Genomic DNA, 21,423 nt, shown 5'->3' with positions numbered 1-21,423 from the left:
TCACCCATAACTGAATATTTTCAGAACTGCACACGTTAACTAGCAAATGAATCTCGGTGTTTGGAAAATTATTGAGTTAGTTTGAGGGAAACTTTAATGCGATTTTATGTTTATGACAACTTTTGCTTTAAACTCTTGTACTTGGTTATTGAAGTAGATGTTAAGGTTTTAAAATGGCATAAGGAGTAGGTATAATTAAAACTTATTTTGAAATAGTTCTTAAAGATTTATTTGGAAGTGAACGTATGGAGTTAACACGTAGAAGGAAACGCAGAGTGTCAGTGTATTTTTGTTTCTGGCACCAGCAGTGAGAATAATAGATGCGTTTTGGTTTTACCGTAAGCGGCATGCTGAAGCTAATATCCATCTGGTGAAGAAATAAAAGCTATTTAGGTATTTAGAAAAGATAGAGGGAAATTTACATAATGACCTACATGGAAAAGCAATGTGTACAAAATGGAAGGAAGAGGGAGCAACAAAAATACTTTCTTTCCTCCCAAAACTGAGAGGAGGCTTATAGCACAAGATGTCAAAATGTTGCCCTTGATTCACAAAGGCTACTATCCAGAAAATGGCCTACTTTCTGGATGTATGTCAGGCAAGTTTGCCAGATTCTGGACTGCTTGACAAACACATATTGAACACCTTTGAAGAAAAGAAGTGGAAGGAATCTAATATCAATGAAATCCATCCTCTGCCGGGCACTGTATTAGATAATCCATCCTCTGCCGGGCACTGTGTTAGATGCTTTGCACTAGATTGTATATTAGAGATTCACAGCAACTTTGTGATGTAGGTGGTTTGTTCCCCATTTTCTCCAGTGCACAGAGAGGTTAAACAACTTTCCTAGTATCACACTTTTAGTAAGAGGTAGAGCTAAGTTTTCATTTGACTGACTCAAGGGTATGGCATTGGTGGAGGCAGGGCATACCTGCTATGTACTCAGTACTTTAAATACACTGCTTCATTTATTCCAACAGCAACCCTCAAGGTAGGTACTGTTCTCATTTTGCAGATGAGGGAATAGGTTCAAGAGCTTTTAATTTGTTTGAGATGAAACATCTGGCAAGTGGTGGCTTCCACACGCTGGCTCAGGTCTTTCTGACTCTGACTCTTTGCTCTTTACACCACTCTGCGGAGTGTGAAAAATGTGCACATAGTACATATTACAAGTCTGTCTGTCTTTCTTTCTTTCTATCTATCTATTTATTTATTTATTTTAAAGAGTGGGCAGATCTTAACACACTCAGATGGTTTAGATGAATATTGTTGGTACTTGGTTACATTTGCCTTGGCAACAATTGGAACAGATAAAAAGATGATACTCAAAATATAGTGAGAACCAAACTTAGAAGACCTTGAGAGGGTGACTTAGTAACAGAACTTAATACATTGAGAATGTTATGTCTGTACATTTTATTTCTTTAATCAACCACCGTTCAAAGGTTGTTCACTCCACATTTATATGGACTGACTAGAGAAAAAGTAAAGTTTCATTTCTTTTGATAGAAATATTCTTCATTTGCTGCAAACACTTAAAACAGTAAGTATTAATAGACAACATATTTCAAAGGTATTACCTAATGGTATTCAAAACATTAGCCCAACTTTAAGTTGTGATTTACTAAAATCACTTTAAAAAAAAAAAAAAAGATTTGTTTAGGGGTGCCAGGTGGCTCAGTTGGTTGAGCATCTGCCTTTGGCTCAGATCATGATCTTTTTGTTTTGTTTGTTTGTTTAAAGATTTTATTTATTTATTCATGAGACACACACACACACACACACACACACAGAGGCAGAGACACAGGCAGAGAGAGAAGTAGGCTCCATACAGGGAGGTGGAGGTGGGACTCGATCCTGGGAGTTCTGGATCATGCCCTGGGCCGAAGGTGGACGCTCAACTGCTGAGCCACTCAGGTGTCCCTCAGATCATGATCTTGAGGTCCTGGGATTGAGTCTAGCATCAGGCTCCCGCTGAGCCAGGAGCCTGCCTCTGCCTTTCCCTCTCCTCTGCCTTCTCTCCCCTGCTCATGCTCTGTCTTGGTCTCTCTCAAATGAATACATAAAATATTAAAAAAAAGAATTATATATGTATTTGAGAGAGTCAGTGTGCGCAGCAGGGGGAGGGGCAAAGGGAGAGGGAGAAAGAGAATCCCAAGCAGACTCCCTGCTCAGTGTAGGGCTCCACAAAGGGCTCCATATCAGGACCCTGAGATCATGACCTGAGCTGAAATCAGGAGTTGGAAGCCCAACTGACTGAGCCACCCAGCCACCCCAATAAAGTTACTTCTTTAACAATGATATACAGGGTCTTCAGGTATTTAGTTTTTTTCTATGAGAAACTTTCAAACTTTTTGATATATTAAAAAGTAGTCAATTTTAGAATCTTATGTTGTTGGAAAAGTCATTTAAAATTATACTTTTTTTAAAAAAGTAAAATAAAATTATAGCTATAGGGGTGCCTGAGTGGCTCAGTCGACTGGGCTTCTGACTCCTGATTTCAGCTCAGGTTATGATCTCAGGGCCTGGGATTGAGCCCTTCGCACCTCACCTCGGGCTCCCAGCTCAGCAGGCAGTCTGCTTGTTTCCCTCTTCCTCTGTTCCTCCCCCTGCTTGCAGTGTCTCATTCTTTCTCCGTCTTTCTCTTAGATAAATCTTAAAGTAATAAATAAAATGATAGCTAGAAATCGATGATGGGCATAGAATGATGTTATTGAACCATATAAAATAAATAAAGCACTAGTATTGTAATACCTAGAAAGCAGATGGAGTATTTTACTTCATTCGAAGTCCTGTGTCGGAAGCTTTGAGTCATATTCTTCTCATTACACTAAAAATATTCCAAATAGCCCAAATCTTAATTGTTTGTTTATTTATTTTAAAGATTTTATTTATTTATTCATGAGAGAGACAGAGAGAGAGAGAGACACAGGCAGAGGGAGAAGCAGGCTCCAGGCAGGGAGCCTGACTTGGGACTCGATCCCAGGTCTCCAGGATCAGGCCCTGGGCTGAAGGCAGGCACTAAACTGCTGAGCCATCCAGGCTGCCCTTTAATAGTTTATTTTGTGGAAGAATGCACATACAGTTTAGATCAAATGGAGAATAAGTTTGTTTAGATGAATTTAATAAACAGATGCTCATTAGTTGAAGCAAATTGCAAAAGAGGAAGTTAAGCTGTGCTGTCTCTACTATTTGAACAGCTTAACCCATTTCGGCAGTGGTATTGCTGAGTTTGCTTTCAGTGTTCTGCTCTTTTAAATCTTTTAGGGAAAATGGTGGGTATAAAACCTCTTTATGAAATTCTTGAATTTGGAGTTCTTAACATGGAATGTAAGGCCCCCTTCCTAGCCATAATACATCATTTCAACGTTATCAACTATTATTCTCTTTTTTAAAACCATTCTCCTTTTCATATACCATTTAGTTTAGTAACATAAAATTGTTCACAATTACAAACACACCTTTGTTTGTCTTTGCTTTGTATGTCTGAACACATTTTGCTGTCAGAACCCTGTGAAAGATCTGACTCAGGTGTATGTGAGGGTTGTGATGACAGTGGGTAAAAAAAAAAATAATAATAGCAGAGATGCCAGTTTGGGAAGTTATTGCAGGAGTTCAGGCAGGTAGCAAGAAAGCTTATGGTAGAGTGGAAATGATACTAAAGCTGCTAATATTAAGTGCTTGCTGTGTATCAAGTACTTTGTATGTTTTATTATTTTAATTCTCGTGACAGCCTAAGAGATGGAAACTATTAATCATTCCAGTTTTACTGGTGGGGAAAATAAAGCTCAGAGGTTTAGGAACTCATCCAAAGCCACTCAGTTTATGGAGCTGGAATCTGAACTTCAGTCTGTTCTTTTAACCACTGTACTATTGAGTAGAAGTGAAATTAATGAAAAAGAGGCAAAAGATAGGAAAAAAGTTGCAAAGTTATAATCTTGAGTATTTCTAAATGACTGAATTTGGGGCCCATGGGAAATGGTTGAAATAAAAAGTTAATATACAAAAGGATGAGGTCACCTGAGGTTTTAAGGAGAGGTTGCCTGAGCTTTTGAGACTTAGAGGCTGGGAGGATGAATCTCTGTGCCATTGGCAGAGATGGAGAAAGCAGCACGATGTAATGGGAAATCCGCTTTGTTTTTGAAAAAAGCCTTATGCATGATGTTTTGGCCAAATATCTTGAGAAATCAAATGAGGTAGGTAGCTAAAAATATATGTATGGAGTATGAATGGGAAGTTGAGGCTGGAAATAATTTCAGAGTCTTCTGTGCATAAAATGTAACTGAAACTTTGGAGTAGATGTGAGGGTGACAGAATTTAGGGTAGTGAACACTTACAATGTTTTGGGGGGTGGGCACTGGGGAAAAGAGGCAGAATTAAAGCAGTCAAGAGAGTTAGGAAGAGAATTAAGAAAGTGTAGTAAGACTGAGGCCCTGGAAGGAAAAATTTCAAGGGAGTAGTCTTATTAACAGTGTCAAATGCTATGGGGTTTTTATTTATTTTTTAAAATTTTATTATCTTTTTTTTTTTATTATCTTTTTTTTAAAGATTTTGTTTATTTATTTGAAAGAGAGAGAACTTGCATAAAAGCGGGGGTAGGGGGGAGCAGCAGGCAGAGGAAGAGGCAGAGGGAGAAGCAGACTCCCCGCTGAGCAGGGACGTGGATGCCGGGCTCCATCCCAGGACCCTGGGATCATGACCTGGGCTGAAGGCAGACGCTTAACCAACTGAGCACCAGGCACCCCCTTAAGATTTATTTTTTTAAGTAATCTCTATACCCAATGTGGGGTCAAACCCACAACCCCAAGATCAAGAGTTGCACGCTTTACTGACTGAGCCAGCCAGGGACCCCTACAGGTTTTTAGACCATGCCGTCCTTCTAAGAGTTTATGTTCTAGTAAAGGAGATGTGATACATGTAAAACTATAGTAGAGTCAGGAAATACATCAGGGCCATGTAACTAGAACAGTGACATGCAGAGGGAGGAATAGCAGAGGGGGGGAGAGGACACTCAGCCTCAGGGAACTGTGAAGGAAGACCTCTGAAGTGGAGGTGGCAGTTAGTTGACCCTGAAGGGAGTCAGGCTGAATGGAAAGTAGGCATTGTAGGTGGAAGAGATAGTCCATGAGCGGGCATGGAGTTTTGAAACCAAGGTAGTGTTAGTGAAACAACATAGACCAGTAGGATTAGAAGAGGTTTATGTGATGAAATAGTGGGAGATCCAGCTTGAAAGGTAAATTGGAGCAGAATTGTTTGAAGAGCCAGGTTAAGGAATTTGGCATTTGTTTTGTAGATAAATTATTGTGTGTTGTATTAAAAAAAAATGACGAATTTTTTGAACACATACTTTGTGCTAAGTACAATTTTGAATATTTTATACTTTTTTTTTTAATTTTGAGGACAATTCTATTAAGTAGATACCATTTTATTTCTTCCACTATAACTGTAAGGCAAGGTCTCCCAACCACAGAACTATCGACTGGCTAACTCTTTGTTGCGGAGGGCTGCCCTATGCAGTGTAGGATTTTAGCAGCATCCTTGTCCTACTTGCTAGTTGACGGTAGTTTTCTCCACCCTCTCTTCCACCCCAGCGGTGATGACCAAATATGTCTCCAGACTTTGCCTGTGTCTCCCGGGGGGCAAAGTAACCCCAGCTTGAGAACCATTGCTATAAAGATAATAAGATACACCTGTAATTTAAAAAGGGTTTTTGTACATTAAAGCCAAAATTAATTGTAAGAAATCTTCATTTCAGAAGTATTCGAATGGAGGGTAAGAATTTAGGAAATGAGGTAGTTTGCCCTTTTTGTTAATGAGGAAATGAAGGGGTTAAATAACTTGCCTTTATCATCCAGCTTATAAGTGGTGGAACCAAAATTGGAGTATAAGTCTTTATGATAGTAAAGTTTGTATTTTAACCTTTATGTTATATGCTTTCCATAGTTCATTACAATTTTATACTATAGTCCTGAAAGTGAAGGCATAATGAATGAAAACCTTTCAAATATAAGTCTAAAATTTGTTTTGCAGAATTTAAAAGTATATTTAATCTTTTTTTTTTTTAATTTTATTTATTTATTTATGATAGTCACACAGTGAGAGAGAGAGGGGCAGAGACACAGGCAGAGAGAGAAGCAGGCTCCATGCACCGGGAGCCCGATGTGGGACTCGATCCCGGGTCTCCAGGATCGCGCCCTGGGCCAAAGGCAGGCGCCAAACCGCTGCGCCACCCAAGGATCCCAAAAGTATATTTAATCTTCCTCATATTTGATAAATTAGTACAGGGATAGAAAATATATTTAGTGGGAAGCCTGGGTCGCTCAGTGGTTGAGTGTCTGCCTTTGGCTCAGGACACTATCCTGGGATATCGAGTCCCACATCAGGCACCCCATAGGGAGCCTGCTTCTCCCTCTGCCTATGTCTCTGCGTCTCTCTCTGTGTCTCTCATGAATAAATAAATAAAATCTTTTTAATTTTTTTTTATTTTATTTATTTTATTTTATTTATTTTTTTTAAAGGAATGGCAGCTCCTATTCTTTTTATTTATTTATGATAGTCACACACAGAGAGAGAGAGAGAGAGGCAGAGACATAGGCAGAGGGAGAAGCAGGCTCCATGCACCGGGAGCCCGACGTGGGATTCGATCCCGGGTCTCCAGGATCGCGCCCTGGGCCAAAGGCAGGCGCTAAACCACTGCGCCACCCAGGGTTCCCATAAAATCTTTTTTAAAAAAAAGGAAAAAATAAATTTAGCATTAGTATGTCATTTCAGAGTCTCCTCCTACTCCCAGTGAATCTAGTTTTCCATGTAGACTAATTTACAGACCCTTTTCTATTGGTAAATTACAAATAATATTTAAATATTTCACATTTATTAGTAGTGACAGGCTTGGTGCTTTAGCCAAGATTATGGTTGTTTTTTATTTTATTTTTTTTTTTTTTATTTTTTTTTTTTTTTTATTTTTTTTTAAATTTTTATTTATTTATGATAGTCACACAGAGAGAGAGAGAGAGGCAGAGACATAGGCAGAAGGAGAAGCAGGCTCCATGCACCGGGAGCCCGACGTGGGATTCGATCCCGGGTCTCCAGGATCGCGCCCTGGGCCAAAGGCAGGCGCCAAACCGCTGCGCCACCCAGGGATCCCTGGTTGTTTTTTATTTATGACATTTAGCACTTTCCATCATATGCTTTGCACAGTTCTTCCTTTTCTTCTTAAACATTGACTCTATCAACATAATATTTTAAGTTAACGGCCTATACAGTAGTATCTTTCTGGTTCTACTATCACTTACTCCCTTTTTTCCCTGGGGCATTTCACTGAAGTACTCTTCGTTCCCCTACTTTCTGAATAGTCATAATAATAAGCATTTGTATACTGCTTTGAGTTGTTTAGGCGAAAAATAAATCGCCAAGTGTTAGAATTTATCAGTCTCACACTGAGGCTACCTTTAGATACCCTGTTTCCCACTGTAGAATCAGGTTATGTATCTTATAATTTCAAATAGTTCTTTTTGTTAGAAATATTTTTCACTGCATATTAGACAAAATGAAATAGAGGCTAGGCATATGGCAATAGGGAAGCCATTGAGTTCTCTATGTGTACTTACAGCCGTACTCTGCTGTATTATGCCTCGTAATGTTTATGAAGTATCTCTATCCTATTGAGATAAAGAAATGGAATTTCAGTTAATGGAAATAAGTGTTCATCACCACCCCCCCCCCCCATATTTCACAGACATAGGCTCCTGGGGATGTATGTGTATGATCTTAAAAAGCCTTTTTTTTTTTTTTTTTTTTTTAAGTTTTCTTTATTTATTCATGAGAGAGACAGAGACACAGGCAGAGGGAGAAGCGGGCTCCTCACAGGGAGCCCAACGTGGGACTCGATCCTGGATCCCGGGATCATGCCCTGAGCCGAAGGCAGAAGCCCAACCGCTGAGCCACCCAGGCATCCCTCAAAAGCTATTTTGAATGTGCTCACCCCTTCACACCATTTTCTGTTTCTAAAATGGGAGTTGCATGCATATTCTAAGTACTTTAGGCTCTTGGAATAAAAGACATTTGATGAAACTTTGGAAATATTTTAAAAGACATTTGTCCTCAGCAACTCTTAAGTTTCAAAGTACAGTTGACCCTTGGACAGTGTGAATTTCAACTGCACAGATCCACTTTTACACGGATTTTTTTTTCAATAAATATATTGGAAAATTTTTTTGAGGTTTATGACAATTTGAAAAAACTTGTATATGAACCACATAGCCTGGAAATGCTTTAATCTTAAGAAATTAAGAAAAGTTAGGTATTATTGTGAGAATAAAGTATTTAAATAAATATAACATGCAAAATGTGTTATCGGTTGTTTATGTTATCAGTAAGGCTTATTATTAGTAGTTAGGTTTTTAGGGAGTCAGAAGTTACATGCAGATTTTTTGACTGCATGGAAGTTGGCACTCCTGCTAACCTCCTGGGTTGTTTGAGAGTCAACCGTAGATGGTTTCATTTTTTTCTACTGGCATTTTCTACAACTGTCAAATTTCTCTTTTTCAGCCATCTTCTGGTTTACCTTCTCTTTTTTTGATGACATTCAAATAAAGGGGTTGCTGACTGTTAATTTTTCTCTAATTCATAGTTTTGTAGAACTTTGTAATGTAAAAGATTTTGCGACAGCAGAAATACTGTCTTTGCCACCTCCATTTTTTTTTAAATAGATGCTAGAGATTGTGATTATAAGATCTTGAAGATTTACTTTTTGACACACAAATGTTTTTTTGTAGGTGAGACAGATAGAGATTGAAAACTCAAAAGGTATGTAAGGGTAGATCTAGTGTAAAGTCTCCTTTCCATCTGGACCCAGAGCCACTTGTTTTAAGCCAGGTGACATCATTGGAAGTCTGTTTTTTAAAAGATCTTTTGGAGTACATTAAAAATGATTAAATGGGGGAGGGGCACCTGGGTGGTTCACTCGGTTAAGTGTCTACCTCTTGATTTTGGCTCAGGTCATGATCTCAGGGTCATGAGCCTGCTTATCATTCTCTTTTTCTCGGCCCCTTACCCCCAAGTTCTCTCTCTTTAAAAAAACAAATTAAAAAGGTAAATTTTATGTTATGTTATACAAATTTATGTATTTGACCACATTTTAACAAAGGATTTCTTGGAAGTAGAAAATGAATTGGGGGAGACCACGAGTTACAAAGGGAGAAATAATTAGGAAGTTATAGTCCAGATGGGAGATGATGACCGCTTGAATTTGGATGATAGCAGTGGATATGGAAAGAAGTGGATGAATGCAAAAGATAAAACTTGGATTGATTGGATATGTGGAAGCAAAGATGAGATTGTGTTGAGTATATTAAGATTGCTTCTGTTTACTGAGAAAGGGAACAATGGAAGAGAGCCTGGTTGTTGAGTAAGAACAGTGTTGAATTTGAGGCATATCCAAAATGGTGGTGTGTGCGTTGAGCCCTTAAAAATTGGCATGTAGAATTTAGAAGATCTCTGGGATGAGACACATAAGTGGTTATAAAAAGAGTAACTGCCAGTCACTTTGAGGGAAAGTACAGAGGAGAGGGAAGGGGACCCAAGACAGCAGAGCCAGCAAAGGAGCCAGACATAGATTAGCCAGAGAGGATGAAAGCAAGACCGGCAAGCGTGGAATCTCAAGCATAGAGAAGAGAACATTGAGATGGCGGAGAATGAGGTGCAGCTGAGACAGATGATGAAATTATTGATGACTTGGCTGAGAACATGTTGAGGGGAATGTAGAAGCAGAACTATGACCAGAGTAGGTTGAAAGTTAATGGGAGATTGTGTCAGAATATCTTCACTCGTAGTGATAGAAAATCCATCTCAAATTGGCTTATAGTACAGAGGATTTATTGGCTTACATTATTGAAAAAGTTCTGAGGTAGAAGGAGCTTTTACTCTTACTTGATCAAGGATCCAGTTCGATTTCTTCGTGATTCCTTGCCTATGCCCTTCTTCGTGAAGTTTATTCTCCTGCTGTCTTCTCTCATGGAAGCAAATGGCTGTAGTAGTTCCAGGACTCACTCCGTGTTATCACAGTATTCAGAGCTCCTTCTAATCCCTGAATGAAAGTTCTGTACTCTTCTCCTTTTTCTTTGAAAAGAGAAAAGTCATGTGATTTTAGAAAATATCAAATATGAGAAAAGCCATTTGATTTTAGAAAGTATCAAATATGTGCAGTGACAGTGAACTTTCATGTACTCTGCACCCAACCTCCATGACCATCATCTCAAAGCCCAATCTCGATTTATTAGTTACACTGATTTTTTCTGGCCATGCTGATTATTTGAAGCAAATCCCAGACATTGTATCATTTCGTCTATAAATATATTAATATGTATCTCCAGAAGTCAGGAACTCTGTTTTTAAACATAACCATGGTACTGCCATCATCACAGCACTGTCATACCTATCTGTATCATCAGTATTAGGATTTCTCTGATTGTCTCATAAATCTTTGTTTTTATTTATTTATTTTTATTTATTAACAGTTCATTGGTTCCAGTCAGTATTCAGATAAGGGTCATATTTGTAATTGGTTGATATATCTCTTTAAGTTTTTTAATATGTAAGGCTACTCCTACATCACATTTTATCTTTCTTGCACTTATTTATTGGAGGAACCAGAGTATTTGTCCTTTAAAATTTCCTGCAGTCTGGGTCTCCATGGCAAAACAGGTTTATAAATAGGCAGTTAGGGATCCCTGGGTGGCGCAGCGGTTTGGCGCCTGCCTGTGGCCCAGGGCGCGATCCTGGAGACCCGGGATCGAATCCCATATCAGGCTCCCGGTGCATGGAGCCTGCTTCTCCCTCTGCCTGTGTCTCTGCCTCTCTCTCTCTCTCTCTCTCTGTGACTATCATAAAAAAAAAAAAAAAAAAAAAAAAAAAAAAAAAAAAAATTAAAAATAAATAGATCTAGAGACTTACATAGATTCAAATTTATTTACTTATTGGTATACTTAACAGGTGGTGTGTATTTCTATCAGGAGGCACTTAATATCTCAGTTATCTCTCTATCATGATTTCATTTATTAGCTGGAAAACTCCTTTAAAAAGAAATTTATCTTTGTTAAGTATATGGTTACCCTATGTGGGAAACTACCTTAATGAATGGTAGCCTCTAAGTATGGTACCAGGCAAACTACTACAGAGGTCACAGAAAAGAAAGGCTCACAGACCAAATTAAAATGCTTAAATCATAAGGTTTGTTAAATCAATTTACAGTGAGAAGCAAGGAGAAAGAGATGAGGTAAGTTAACACATTTCAGATAGAGTGCAAGCAGGGAGAAAGAACCATGCTCCCCGAATCCTGCAATATACAGTGTTTATATGTCCATCTCTTTCTGCTACATTAGCCTTCCCTAATGATGATGGTTGCTCACAAGGACCGGGGCTGAAGTTTGAACAAGCAGGCCCATAGTGACGCATAGGCCAGCGATACACACTTGCTCTATCAGAGAGACACAGGGAACAGGCATGCTTGTCACAGCTGTAGCTTACCAATAAGCCTGATGAATAGCCACGGGTTTTGTATTACTTGGTCAGAGGACAAATAGGCCAGAATGGATGTCACCAGTGGGTGACCAAATTAAAGACATTCAGATATTAAGTATTCATGTATATTTAGTGTTCATTGCCTCTTGTTTAGTCTCATGCATATTCAATACATCATGAATAGTTAGTGCTTTATATGTATTTAGTGTATATTATGAATATTTAATGCCTAGATACCTCATGAATATTAGGTATCTTTTGGAGGGTTTTTTATCCCTTTTATGTTAACATAACCACTATGTTACTAACCACTCATCTTTATTTAACACATTCTCTGAATTCTGTGTTTTATCTATACTCTCACCTGTATTTTACAAACCAGAAACTTATTCTTTTATAATAAAATTGAATAGTCTAGAAAATAAAAGTACATTACGCTGAGTTACAGGGAAGGAAGGATAAATGCTATGTTCTTCTCTTCACTGGGGGGGAATTGCACCATACTGAGTGGATCACAGGCCCCCAAGAAGTTGAAAGGGTAAAGAATGAGGAGAAAGAACATTCTGAATAGTGACCAGAATGTACAAAGGCAAAGGTTCTGCATTGGAAGGATGTGTGATTGTTAGGAACTGAATGTGGCTAGCAGGGATGCCTAATATAAGGTGGGTAGGGACAGGATCATTTCTTCCTTCTAAGGTCAGAGGGAGGATTTTAATCCTTAAAGGCACTGAAAGTCATTGAAAACCCTAGGGTTTCATGGTGGTGTGTGACATGATCAAATATGCTTATGGAAAATAAGCAGGTTCTGGCTGTAGTAGAGAAATAGGGACAAGAGTGGATGTGTGAAGATGATTAGGGGTAAACAAAGTAATTCACATGAGAATTCACTGATAGTTTGGACCTGGGAGATGTGAGTTGAGACTGTGAGAAGGGGATGGATTTTATCTGGGAGTTGAGGGGGAGGGTGGTGGCATTAATGATGATGCCTAGGTTTCTGGCTTGTGCTACTTGATGGATGGTGGTATCTTTCCTCAATGTGGGGAATGCCAGAAGATGATCAGATTTGGGAGAAAAGACTGACTTGGAGCATTTTTAGGTTTCATAACTTTTTTTAGTATAATTTCAAACATATAAGAATAGTACAAAGAACTCCCTAGTACCCTTTAGCCAGATTTACCAATCATTAACATTTTGTCCCATTTATCGTTTTCTTTCCCATTCTCCCATACAAACATTTTTTTTTTTTTTTAAAGATTTTATTTATTTCTTCATAGACGCAGAGGGAGAAGCAGGCTCCATGCAAGGAGCCTGATGTGGGACTCGATCCCGGGTCTCCAGGATCACACCCCAGGCTGCAGGCGGCACCAAACCACTGCGCCACCAGCGCTGCCCCAAACATGTTTGTATGCATACATACGTGTATACATAATATTTTCTGAACTGTTTGAGATTATATGAGACACATTGTGTTCCCTACCCCTAAATACTTCAGTCTATCCCCTAAAATGATTGGTTTCTTATATATAATCTCAGTAAAATGATTAAAAATCAGGAAACTTTACTTTTATATATTATTATCTAATTCATAGTCCTAATTCAAATTTGCCAATTATCTTAATGTCATTATTGCTAATTTTTTTTTCTCATTCCAAGATCCAGTACAGTATCAATGCACTGCAGTTAGTTGACTTGTCTCTTTAGTCTCCTTTAATCTGGAATAGTTCTTTGGTCTGTCTTTGTCTTTCATGATGTTGACACTTTTATTTTATTTATTTTTTTATTTTATTTTTTTTGATATTGAGACCCTGAGCTGCATGCTGAGCTGGGCTGTAAGCCCCCTTCCATGGGCATTGTCTTAGTTCTTGCCAACCCTCCATTACCCTCTGGTACAGACAGCCAGTTCTCTGCAGGGGCTGACTGGGCTGCCTCCCCTCTTGTGTTCTTATACCCTGATCTGGGTATATGATCCCTTATTGTGGGCCCTTATTTTGCAGCTGTCCCCTCTGCCTTTGGTCTGAATGACTGGGATGATGATGAGATCCTAGCATGGGTGCTGGTGCTGGCAGTGTCCCAACAAAATACCCAGATACTATGAAGACAGACAAAGTGCACAGAGACCTCCCTGCTCCCAACAAGAATTGATGGAGATCCAGACGCTGGAGACCGTTTCCCATCCCATTCCACCTGCCATCTTCTTTGGTTTTCTTTTTTCTTGTCCTTTTCCCTTCTTTTTCTTCTCTTCCTTGGCTGACCCACCCCTGCACCTCCTCTCACCACTGCTGCCATCACCACCTGTCTTTCCACGAACAGATAGACCCTGTTGCCCTGTTGCCCCCTTATACAGCTCCATCTCTGCATTGCACTTGGGCAAGAGTGCCTGGGAGGCACCCAGAGACAAACCAGTTGGCATCTGGGCAGCCCCAAAGGAGAGATGTTTAGCCAGAGTGAATTTCCTTACTCTCTCTTCTTGCTAAGATTGAAAAACTTGACATCCTCCCTAATGTATAATAATGCCAGAGATGTAGGTGCAGCAGAGGGAGAGGAAAGAAACAGGGAATTACTCTTCTCGGTACCCCATAAGGTATGAGCCTGCAGTGTTGATTTTTTTCCTTTTTTTTTTTTTTTTGATTTTTTTCTTTATAAAATCTTTGTCTTATAATAGACCAGTTATTTTATAGAATGTCCATTTGGAATTGTCTCAAGTGTCTTTGTGATTAAAGTTACACAAATCTGGCAGAACTACCCCAGAAGAGAAGTTAAAGCCTCTGTAAATCGTATCAGGAGACACATAATGTTCGTTTTGGTATTGGTAATGTTCGCTTTGATCACTTGGCTAAAGTGGAATCTGCCTTGTTTCTGCACCATAAAATTATTATTCCATTTTTAATTAATAATTTATGGAGAGATAAATTGAAATATCCTGTTTATCAAACTTTTACCCAAAATTTTAACATACGATAGTGATTCTTGCTTGTCATTTGTTACCATTATTACTATCATTTTTTTCACCATTTATTAATTGCTGTTCTACATCAAGAAGAAGGGTTTTCTTCTTTCTCATTGGCTTATTTTTTCATTTATATCAGGATGGACTTGTTGATTCTTTTTTTTTTCCCATGTGTTACAATCCTTTATTATTATTATATATTTTGATGTTCATATTGTACCAGATTTGGCCGGTGGGATCTCCTTTCATTCTATGTCTTTCTGAATGGCCCCATCATTTATTGGCCTTTTCTTTCTTTTTGGCACGTGTGCACATACCTTCCCCGCCAAATACATACAGATACATTCTTAGCTCATCTTGTACTTTGTCTTCTCCAGCTCTGGAAATAGCCGTTTCTTTCCTTTTAGTGAGAAACCAAGATATAGGTGCTAGGCTATTGCTGCTGGGGATTCAGAGACAGAGCTACAAAACACATACATATGTATATATAACATAAAGTACATCTAGTTCTTTCTCTGTATATAGACAGATATAAAACACCATGTGTTTATACTGACACTTTGCATTTTAGTCCAACACTGCAGAGTTCATAAGTCTTTCTAGTTCATTTCTAGTCCCTTCCTATATTTATAACTGCCCTCGTTAGTAAGAAACTTGGCACCCATTTTGAATTTGGGGTTTCTTTGTGACATCCCAGTGAAGAGTTGATTAGGCTAGCTGGCTTATAAGGAGCTGGGGCTCAGAAGAGGTGCTTTAGTCTCACAGGGTAGTGGGAGGATTGGAGGAGGTAATTTAAGCTCAGGAATGCTGAACAGCATTTAACACATCCTTTGGTAAGTGGAAGGGTAGAGGGAGTTCACTTTTAATTGGCATCTCATTTGAAGGCAAAGCTCTGTGTTTAGGTACTTTACATTCTTTTAGTAAACATTTGAGTCTGCTGTGTTCCAGGTGTACTGTTCTGGGTGCTAGTGACCCAGGAATGAGAAGTATCCTGCTCTCCTTGAGGTTACATTGTAATGGGGAGAGGCAGAAATAAACATAGATATTATAGGATAGTAATAACTGTTATGTAGAGAATTAAAATAGGATGATTGATTGGGTAGTCAGGAAAGGTATTATCTGAGGAGGTGACATTTAGCTGAGATCTGAATGGAATGAGCTTGTAAGGTGAGAGCGAGGAATGTGAGAAGCAGAAGAGCTAGTGCACAAGCCAAAAGTCACAAACTAGACGTGCTATAGCAACATAAAGACTTGGGTGTCTGGAGCATAATGGGCCATTGGGGGAGAGGAGAGAGAGGAGGAGGAGGAGGAGATTGAGGCACATCTGCAGAATATGGAGAAACTTAAACTCAGAAATTAATTATTGCGTTCAAAAATCCCATAGCAGGTAACTGGTAAAATTCAGACTCATCTTTTTAAATCCAAAGCCTATACATTCCCAAAGCCTGAATTTCCCCCACTATACCATGCTGCTTCCTAATGGTAGTGAAAGTAGGTTAACTGAAAAGAGGTTTGGTTTTGAGGGTTTTACTTCTTTGCAGAAGTGAAGAGTGACCTAGGAGATAACTCTAAAGTTTTTTAAGACAGATACAAGGAGTAAGTTATAATTATTAGCACAGAATCTGGGAGTTGAGGGGAGGTTTAAAATATTAGGACAAGGCTAATGACTACTTTTTTTTTTAAAGTAACATTTTTATTTGTTTATCAGATATGTGTTGAGTGCTTACCATGTACTAGGCATTAAGATATGTTCTGGGGATTTATATCCTCAAGAAGATAAAGGACATGGACCTTGCCCTCCAGTCATGTGGAAAGGTGCATCTTTGTCAAAAGTGGATTTTAAAAATTTTTTCCATTTTTTATAAGTAAAAAATGACTTATTATAACTTTCTCTGATACTGGTACTATTTTTTTCATGTTATTTACCATATTTATGTTTGGTTAATTTCAAGTTCAAGATCTATGTTTTATTTTCATTTGGAGTTTTTGCAACTCATTAGTTCTCTCAGTAATTGTTTTAGAGAAATTTTTTTTAGATTTGGAAAATAAGGCAATGTTCTCATGGCTGAATGTGGTGATATTTCTAAAATGCATTCCCCTCTTCATTGTTTTAAAGAAATCTGTATCATTGCTGGCGTATGTGTGCAACTAGTAACCCATCTTTTTTTCTTTAAGATTTTATTTATTTATTCATAAGAGACACAGAGAGAAAGAGAGGCAGAGACACAGGCTGAGGGAGAAGCAGGCTCCATGCAGGGAGCCTGATGTGGGACTCGATCCCGGGTCTCCAGGATCACGGCCTGGGCTGAAGGCAGGCGCTAAACCGCTGAGCCACCTGGGCTGCCCGTAACCCATCTTTATAGAAAATTGCCTTGAGCAATTCTTTACTCGTACTATGTCTACTCCCTTTACTTGTACTTCAAGCATTTCAGGTGATTGTTAATTTCAAAACTTAGATCTAGTTAGGATTTATAATAATGTGATTAAGGTATGTCTGCTTAAGTCCTGGTACACAAGAAAAACTTGTCTCTTATCCTTTGCAATTCTAGGAGTGGTGTTTCACTCATCCATTCCTTATGCATTAATTTTTTTCCTTTTGTGTTCTGGAGGTGAAGGAGAGGGTAAAACCTCTTATCTTTGATTGATTGTTTTCTAAAATGCTTTTTCAGTTCATTTGTTTCACAATATGATGCAATTTCAAACAAAATAGTTTTGTATAGTTGGCAAAATGAAGTCTTAATGTTCAGATCTTGAAGACTTGTTTTTGAAACCTATTTTATAATATTCAACATGCAGTCTTGTATTCTTTTGGGAGTGGGAAAACGTGTTTTTGGCATTTTTGGGGATCATATTTGTGAAACATTCTTTGGCTTGCTATGGGTCCTTTCCCTTTTCCTTGCATTAGGATCTTTTAAAAACTTGCTCTTTTATAACTTAAGTTTGTGGGCATGCCATAATAAAATGGAAATAGCCCCTCAGCTGCATGTCTTCTACCTTCTAGCCTAATAATTTTGGCAAACCATTGTTACTTTTTAAGCTATTAGCTAGATGGTTGAGAGTTAGGACTCTGCATTTATCAGCTGTGTGTCCTTGGCAAGATAACCATTCTTGGGTTCCTTATCTGTAAAACGGGGACAAGAGAATTGTTAGTATTAAATGACAGAAGGCATGTTTAGGACAGTGTCTTAATACATAAAAGTCCTTAGTATTAGTATATTCTTAATATATATTTGCATATTGTCTGATTTGCCACTTTCACCAAGTTATAAAAATCATTGTGAGAATGGATGTAAAGGCAGTAAATGAATATTAGGTAGATATCCAGGTACAGTGGAGAAGGTTGTAACCCTGATAATTAGCAGTCACTTTTCTTTGCGTAGCTTATGTTTGGATACCAAGTCACCTATATTAGTCATTTTTTTTATTGTTACAGGAAATAAAAATCCATTAGGCCTACATTTTACAATAATTATCTTATGATCAACTAATTTCTCTTAATAGAGTTCTACTAAATAACTTCTATAGTATTTCCTATGATACTAAATTTACCAACACCTTATTCTATAGTTTATACCTGTGCTGATATATCATGCTGAGGCAGCTGTTAAGTTTAAGGCTGGCTCATTACTGGTTAAGGTAGCTATGAAAAAGAAAGGTGTTTTCATTTATTAAATGAGGATGATATTTTTAGATGTCTCCAAAGTCCCAAATTGATATATCTACTCTTGACCTCTTTCCAGAGTCCTATATCCCCTTTTTGATATTTTTGCTGTCATTTCTAATCATCGTATCTAAAACTGAGTTTATGATCTTGCTTCCACAGTTAGTGCTTCCTCTGATTTTCTTTTTTCTATTAATGTTACCACTATTTCCCAGGTAACCCAGGCCTAATAGTCTCTGCCATCTTTACCCCCTTCTTTTGCTTTAGTCCTGGCTCCTTTTGGGTTTGTTAGTTCTTCTATTTCTTGGTTTTCACTACTGTTTTTCAACTTCGTTTCCTTATTTTTATAATCTATGTCTGATTTTTACCATTGTCAGTATTGAAGACCAAATTAATTGTCCCCAAACATCATTCTTTATTTAAAAAAAAAAGATTTTATTTACTTATTTGAGGGAGAGAGAACGAGCAGGGGGGGTGGCAGAGGGACAAACAGATTTCCCTGCTGAGCAGGGCTCGATCCCAGGACCCCGAAATAATGACTTGAGCGAAAGTCAGGTGCTTAATGAACTGAGCCACCCAGGCGCCCCCCAAACCTCATTCTTACTGTGTCACTCTTCTCCTTTTAAACAGTAAGCAATTCCTTGCTATTGTGTAAAGCCTTCATGTTTGAAAGAGATACTACTTTTGTCTTATCTCCAACCTCCCATTCTAGCTTTCCTGCTTTTATTACTCTTAACCTACAGGAATCCTTTTCTCCACCCAAATTGTTTAGTTTGGTGTCTCTTCACATCTTCTCTTCCTTTCTCTCTCCCCGCTCTCCCCTTCTGTTTAGAGACTTTTTTTTTTGACTCAACAAATTCTGACCATTCCTCCGATCCTTTTTCTTTAGGATAAAATCTTGCCAGCCCACTGCGATATTGCTTGCTTTGAACTCTAAGCACCTAATTATTCATTAAGAACAGTTGTTCAGGGATTCCTGGGTGGCTCAGTGGTTAAGTGCCTGCCTTCAGCCCAGGGCATGATCCTGGAGACCCAGGATCAAATCCCATGTCAGGCTCACTGCATGGAGCCTGCTTCTGTCTCTGCGTCTCTCTCTCTCTCTCATGAATAAATAAATAAAACCTTTAAAAAAAAAAGAACAGTTGTTCATTTAGCACTTAAATTCTTTCATTTGGTGCCTAATCATTCATTGTTTCTGAATTGCTTATTTGTCTAGTCTTTTTGTAGATTATTGGCTCTTTGAAGGTGGGGATTATTTCTAATTCTGTGAATTTCCCCAGAACCATGATGGTACATAAAATGAACATGAAATCATTAATATTGTATGAAGAAAACATATTTTTTGAAGATTTCTTTATCTTAGAGAAGAGGGCGTGTGCACACACGCATCTGGGAGGTGGGGCAGAGGGAGAGACTCTTTGAGCAGACTCCTGCTAAGCATGGAGCTCACTTTCACAACTCATGAGATTGTGACCTGAGCTGAAATAAGAGTTAGCCCGCTGAGCCAACCAGGCACCCCTGATGAAAATATTTTTCTAAATAATAAGAGCTCTTCAAAAACTTTAGGGTGAAAATTGCTACAGAGTATATTAATACTTTGTGAATACATTTTAAAAATGCTCGTTTTGGGATCCCTGGGTGGTGCAGCGGTTTAGCGCCTGCCTTTGGCCCAGGGCGTGATCCTGGAGACCCGGGATCGAGTCTCACGTCAGGCTCCTGGTGCATGGAGCCTGCATGGAGCCTGCTTCTCCTTCTGCCTATGTCTCTGCCTCTCTCTCTCTCTGTGTGTGACTATCATAAATAAATAAAAATTAAAAAAATAAAAATGCTCATTTTGATTAGTACTTGGGGTTATTTTACGATTATATTAAAGCTGCCTATTCAGAAGACTCCTAAAATTAGCGATGGGGGATGTCTGGCCTCTAGACCTCACGTTCCAAACAGAAGGCAGGCAAGGGACTGGCTAGGTGTGACGCCAGAGCTATCAGGTTCTACGGTTGTAGCTCCATGTTAACTTGTAACTTAGATGGCTACCTTTCCTTTTGGAAGACAAAACCTCATTCTTGTCTTGGCTTTGATTAAGAGTACAGTGCCCAGGTAAGAAGTGGGAGGAAGAGGAAGAAATACAAGGTAGAAAAGACAAGAAAACTTGTAAAACAGTGAGAAGTGGGGATCCCTGGGTGGCTCAGTGGTTTAGTGCCTGCCTTCAGCCTAGGGTGTGATCCTGGAGTGCCGGGATCGAGTCCCACATTGGGCTCCCTGCATGGAGCCTGCTTCTCCCTCTGCCTGTGTCTCTGCCTCTCTGTGTCTCTCATGAGTAAATAAATAAAATCTCTCTAAAAAAAAAAAAAACAAAAAAGTGAGAATTGTTTTGTTTATTATGCTTTTTTAATAATCTGGCTGCCATCAGATGCAAAAGCAGCTCCTAAAGGTTGATTTAGAAGTAGACATTGGGAGAGTGGGACTTGATGTTCTTCAAGGGAAATGGCTAGCAGAAAAGAAACTCTGAAATTTTTAGTTTCCTTCTCATGTCCTGTTTGTAAACTCTACGTGTCCATTTAATGTGTCTGTTGGGTGTCCAAGAGGGCTTCTTGGGGTAGAATGGGGAGTAGTGAGTGTTAAGGTGGAGATAACACTGATTTACTAGGTTAAGGGATTTTTAAGAGTAGTTCTCCCCTAAACTATAGCTGTAACTGCCCCTAAATACCTTCAGCAGGCTAAGCAGGAAGGATGAGAGACCAGAGACCCTGAGAAAGGGACAGAATAAGTTAGGCAGTCTCTGTTTTGCAAGTGCTTAGCTGTACAACTTTGGGCAAATGATTTTATGCTGTCAGTTGGAAAGGCCTAGCATTTCCCTGCAGTATCTGTTACAGTGCATTTCCTGGTTGACTGCTTGAATGTGAGGAAATGTACTGAAATTAGTTTTTGGGAGTTACTGTTATTTTGAAAAGGAATCTTCTGTGACATAATAACTATTCAATAAATTGTGTTTCTTTTATAAACATAAGAATTTTTTTGCCTTTAATCTTTATAGAAAATGTGCCAGAGGAGCTTCGAGAACCGTTTTATACCGATCAGTATGACCAGGAACACATCAAACCACCTGTTGTTAATTTGCTTCTATCAGCTGAACTGTACTGTCGTGCTGGGAGTCTCATTCTCAAGAGTGATGCTGCAAAACCCCTTTTGGGCCATGATGCTGTAATCCAGGCTTTAGCACAGAAAGGTCTTTATGTCACTGACCAGGAAAAACTGGTAACTGAACGAGATCTCCACAAGAAACCCATACAGATGGTGA

At 38.7% G+C, this 21,423-nt stretch overlaps 1 protein-coding gene and 1 long non-coding RNA gene across 10 annotated transcripts in view; one reads left to right on the top strand and one right to left on the bottom strand.

Annotated features, from left to right (window-relative positions):
- The window catches only part of CAMSAP2 (calmodulin regulated spectrin associated protein family member 2), a 116,634-nt gene that overhangs the window by 1,804 nt on the left and 93,407 nt on the right, over window positions 1–21,423 (top strand). For all 5 annotated transcript variants that reach the window (XM_038541931.1, XM_038541929.1, XM_038541933.1 and 2 more), the window contains exon 2: window positions 21,160–21,419. In XM_038541931.1, coding sequence (XP_038397859.1) covers window positions 21,160–21,419 — 260 coding nt within the window. The remainder of the gene's footprint in view (window positions 1–21,159; window positions 21,420–21,423) is intronic.
- LOC111096589 lies at window positions 244–12,077 on the bottom strand. 5 transcript variants are annotated; one of them, XR_005361804.1, is made up of 5 exons: window positions 11,882–12,070; window positions 9,928–10,116; window positions 7,608–7,658; window positions 932–1,132; window positions 244–367 (listed from the first exon to the last, which is right to left on the bottom strand). It is a non-coding gene; the product is annotated as an uncharacterized LOC111096589 (long non-coding RNA). The 5 variants fall into 5 exon arrangements; XR_005361806.1 differs by lacking the exons at window positions 244–367; window positions 932–1,132 and adding an exon at window positions 5,411–5,690 and having other exon boundaries at window positions 11,882–12,068; XR_005361802.1 differs by lacking the exons at window positions 244–367; window positions 932–1,132 and adding an exon at window positions 5,412–5,668 and having other exon boundaries at window positions 11,882–12,068.

Source organism: Canis lupus, chromosome 7, assembly GCF_011100685.1.
Source record: "Canis lupus familiaris isolate Mischka breed German Shepherd chromosome 7, alternate assembly UU_Cfam_GSD_1.0, whole genome shotgun sequence".
Taxonomy (NCBI): domain Eukaryota; kingdom Metazoa; phylum Chordata; class Mammalia; order Carnivora; family Canidae; genus Canis; species Canis lupus.
Note: the sequence above shows the minus strand (reverse complement) of the source record. Positions and strands in the feature narration are given on the sequence as shown.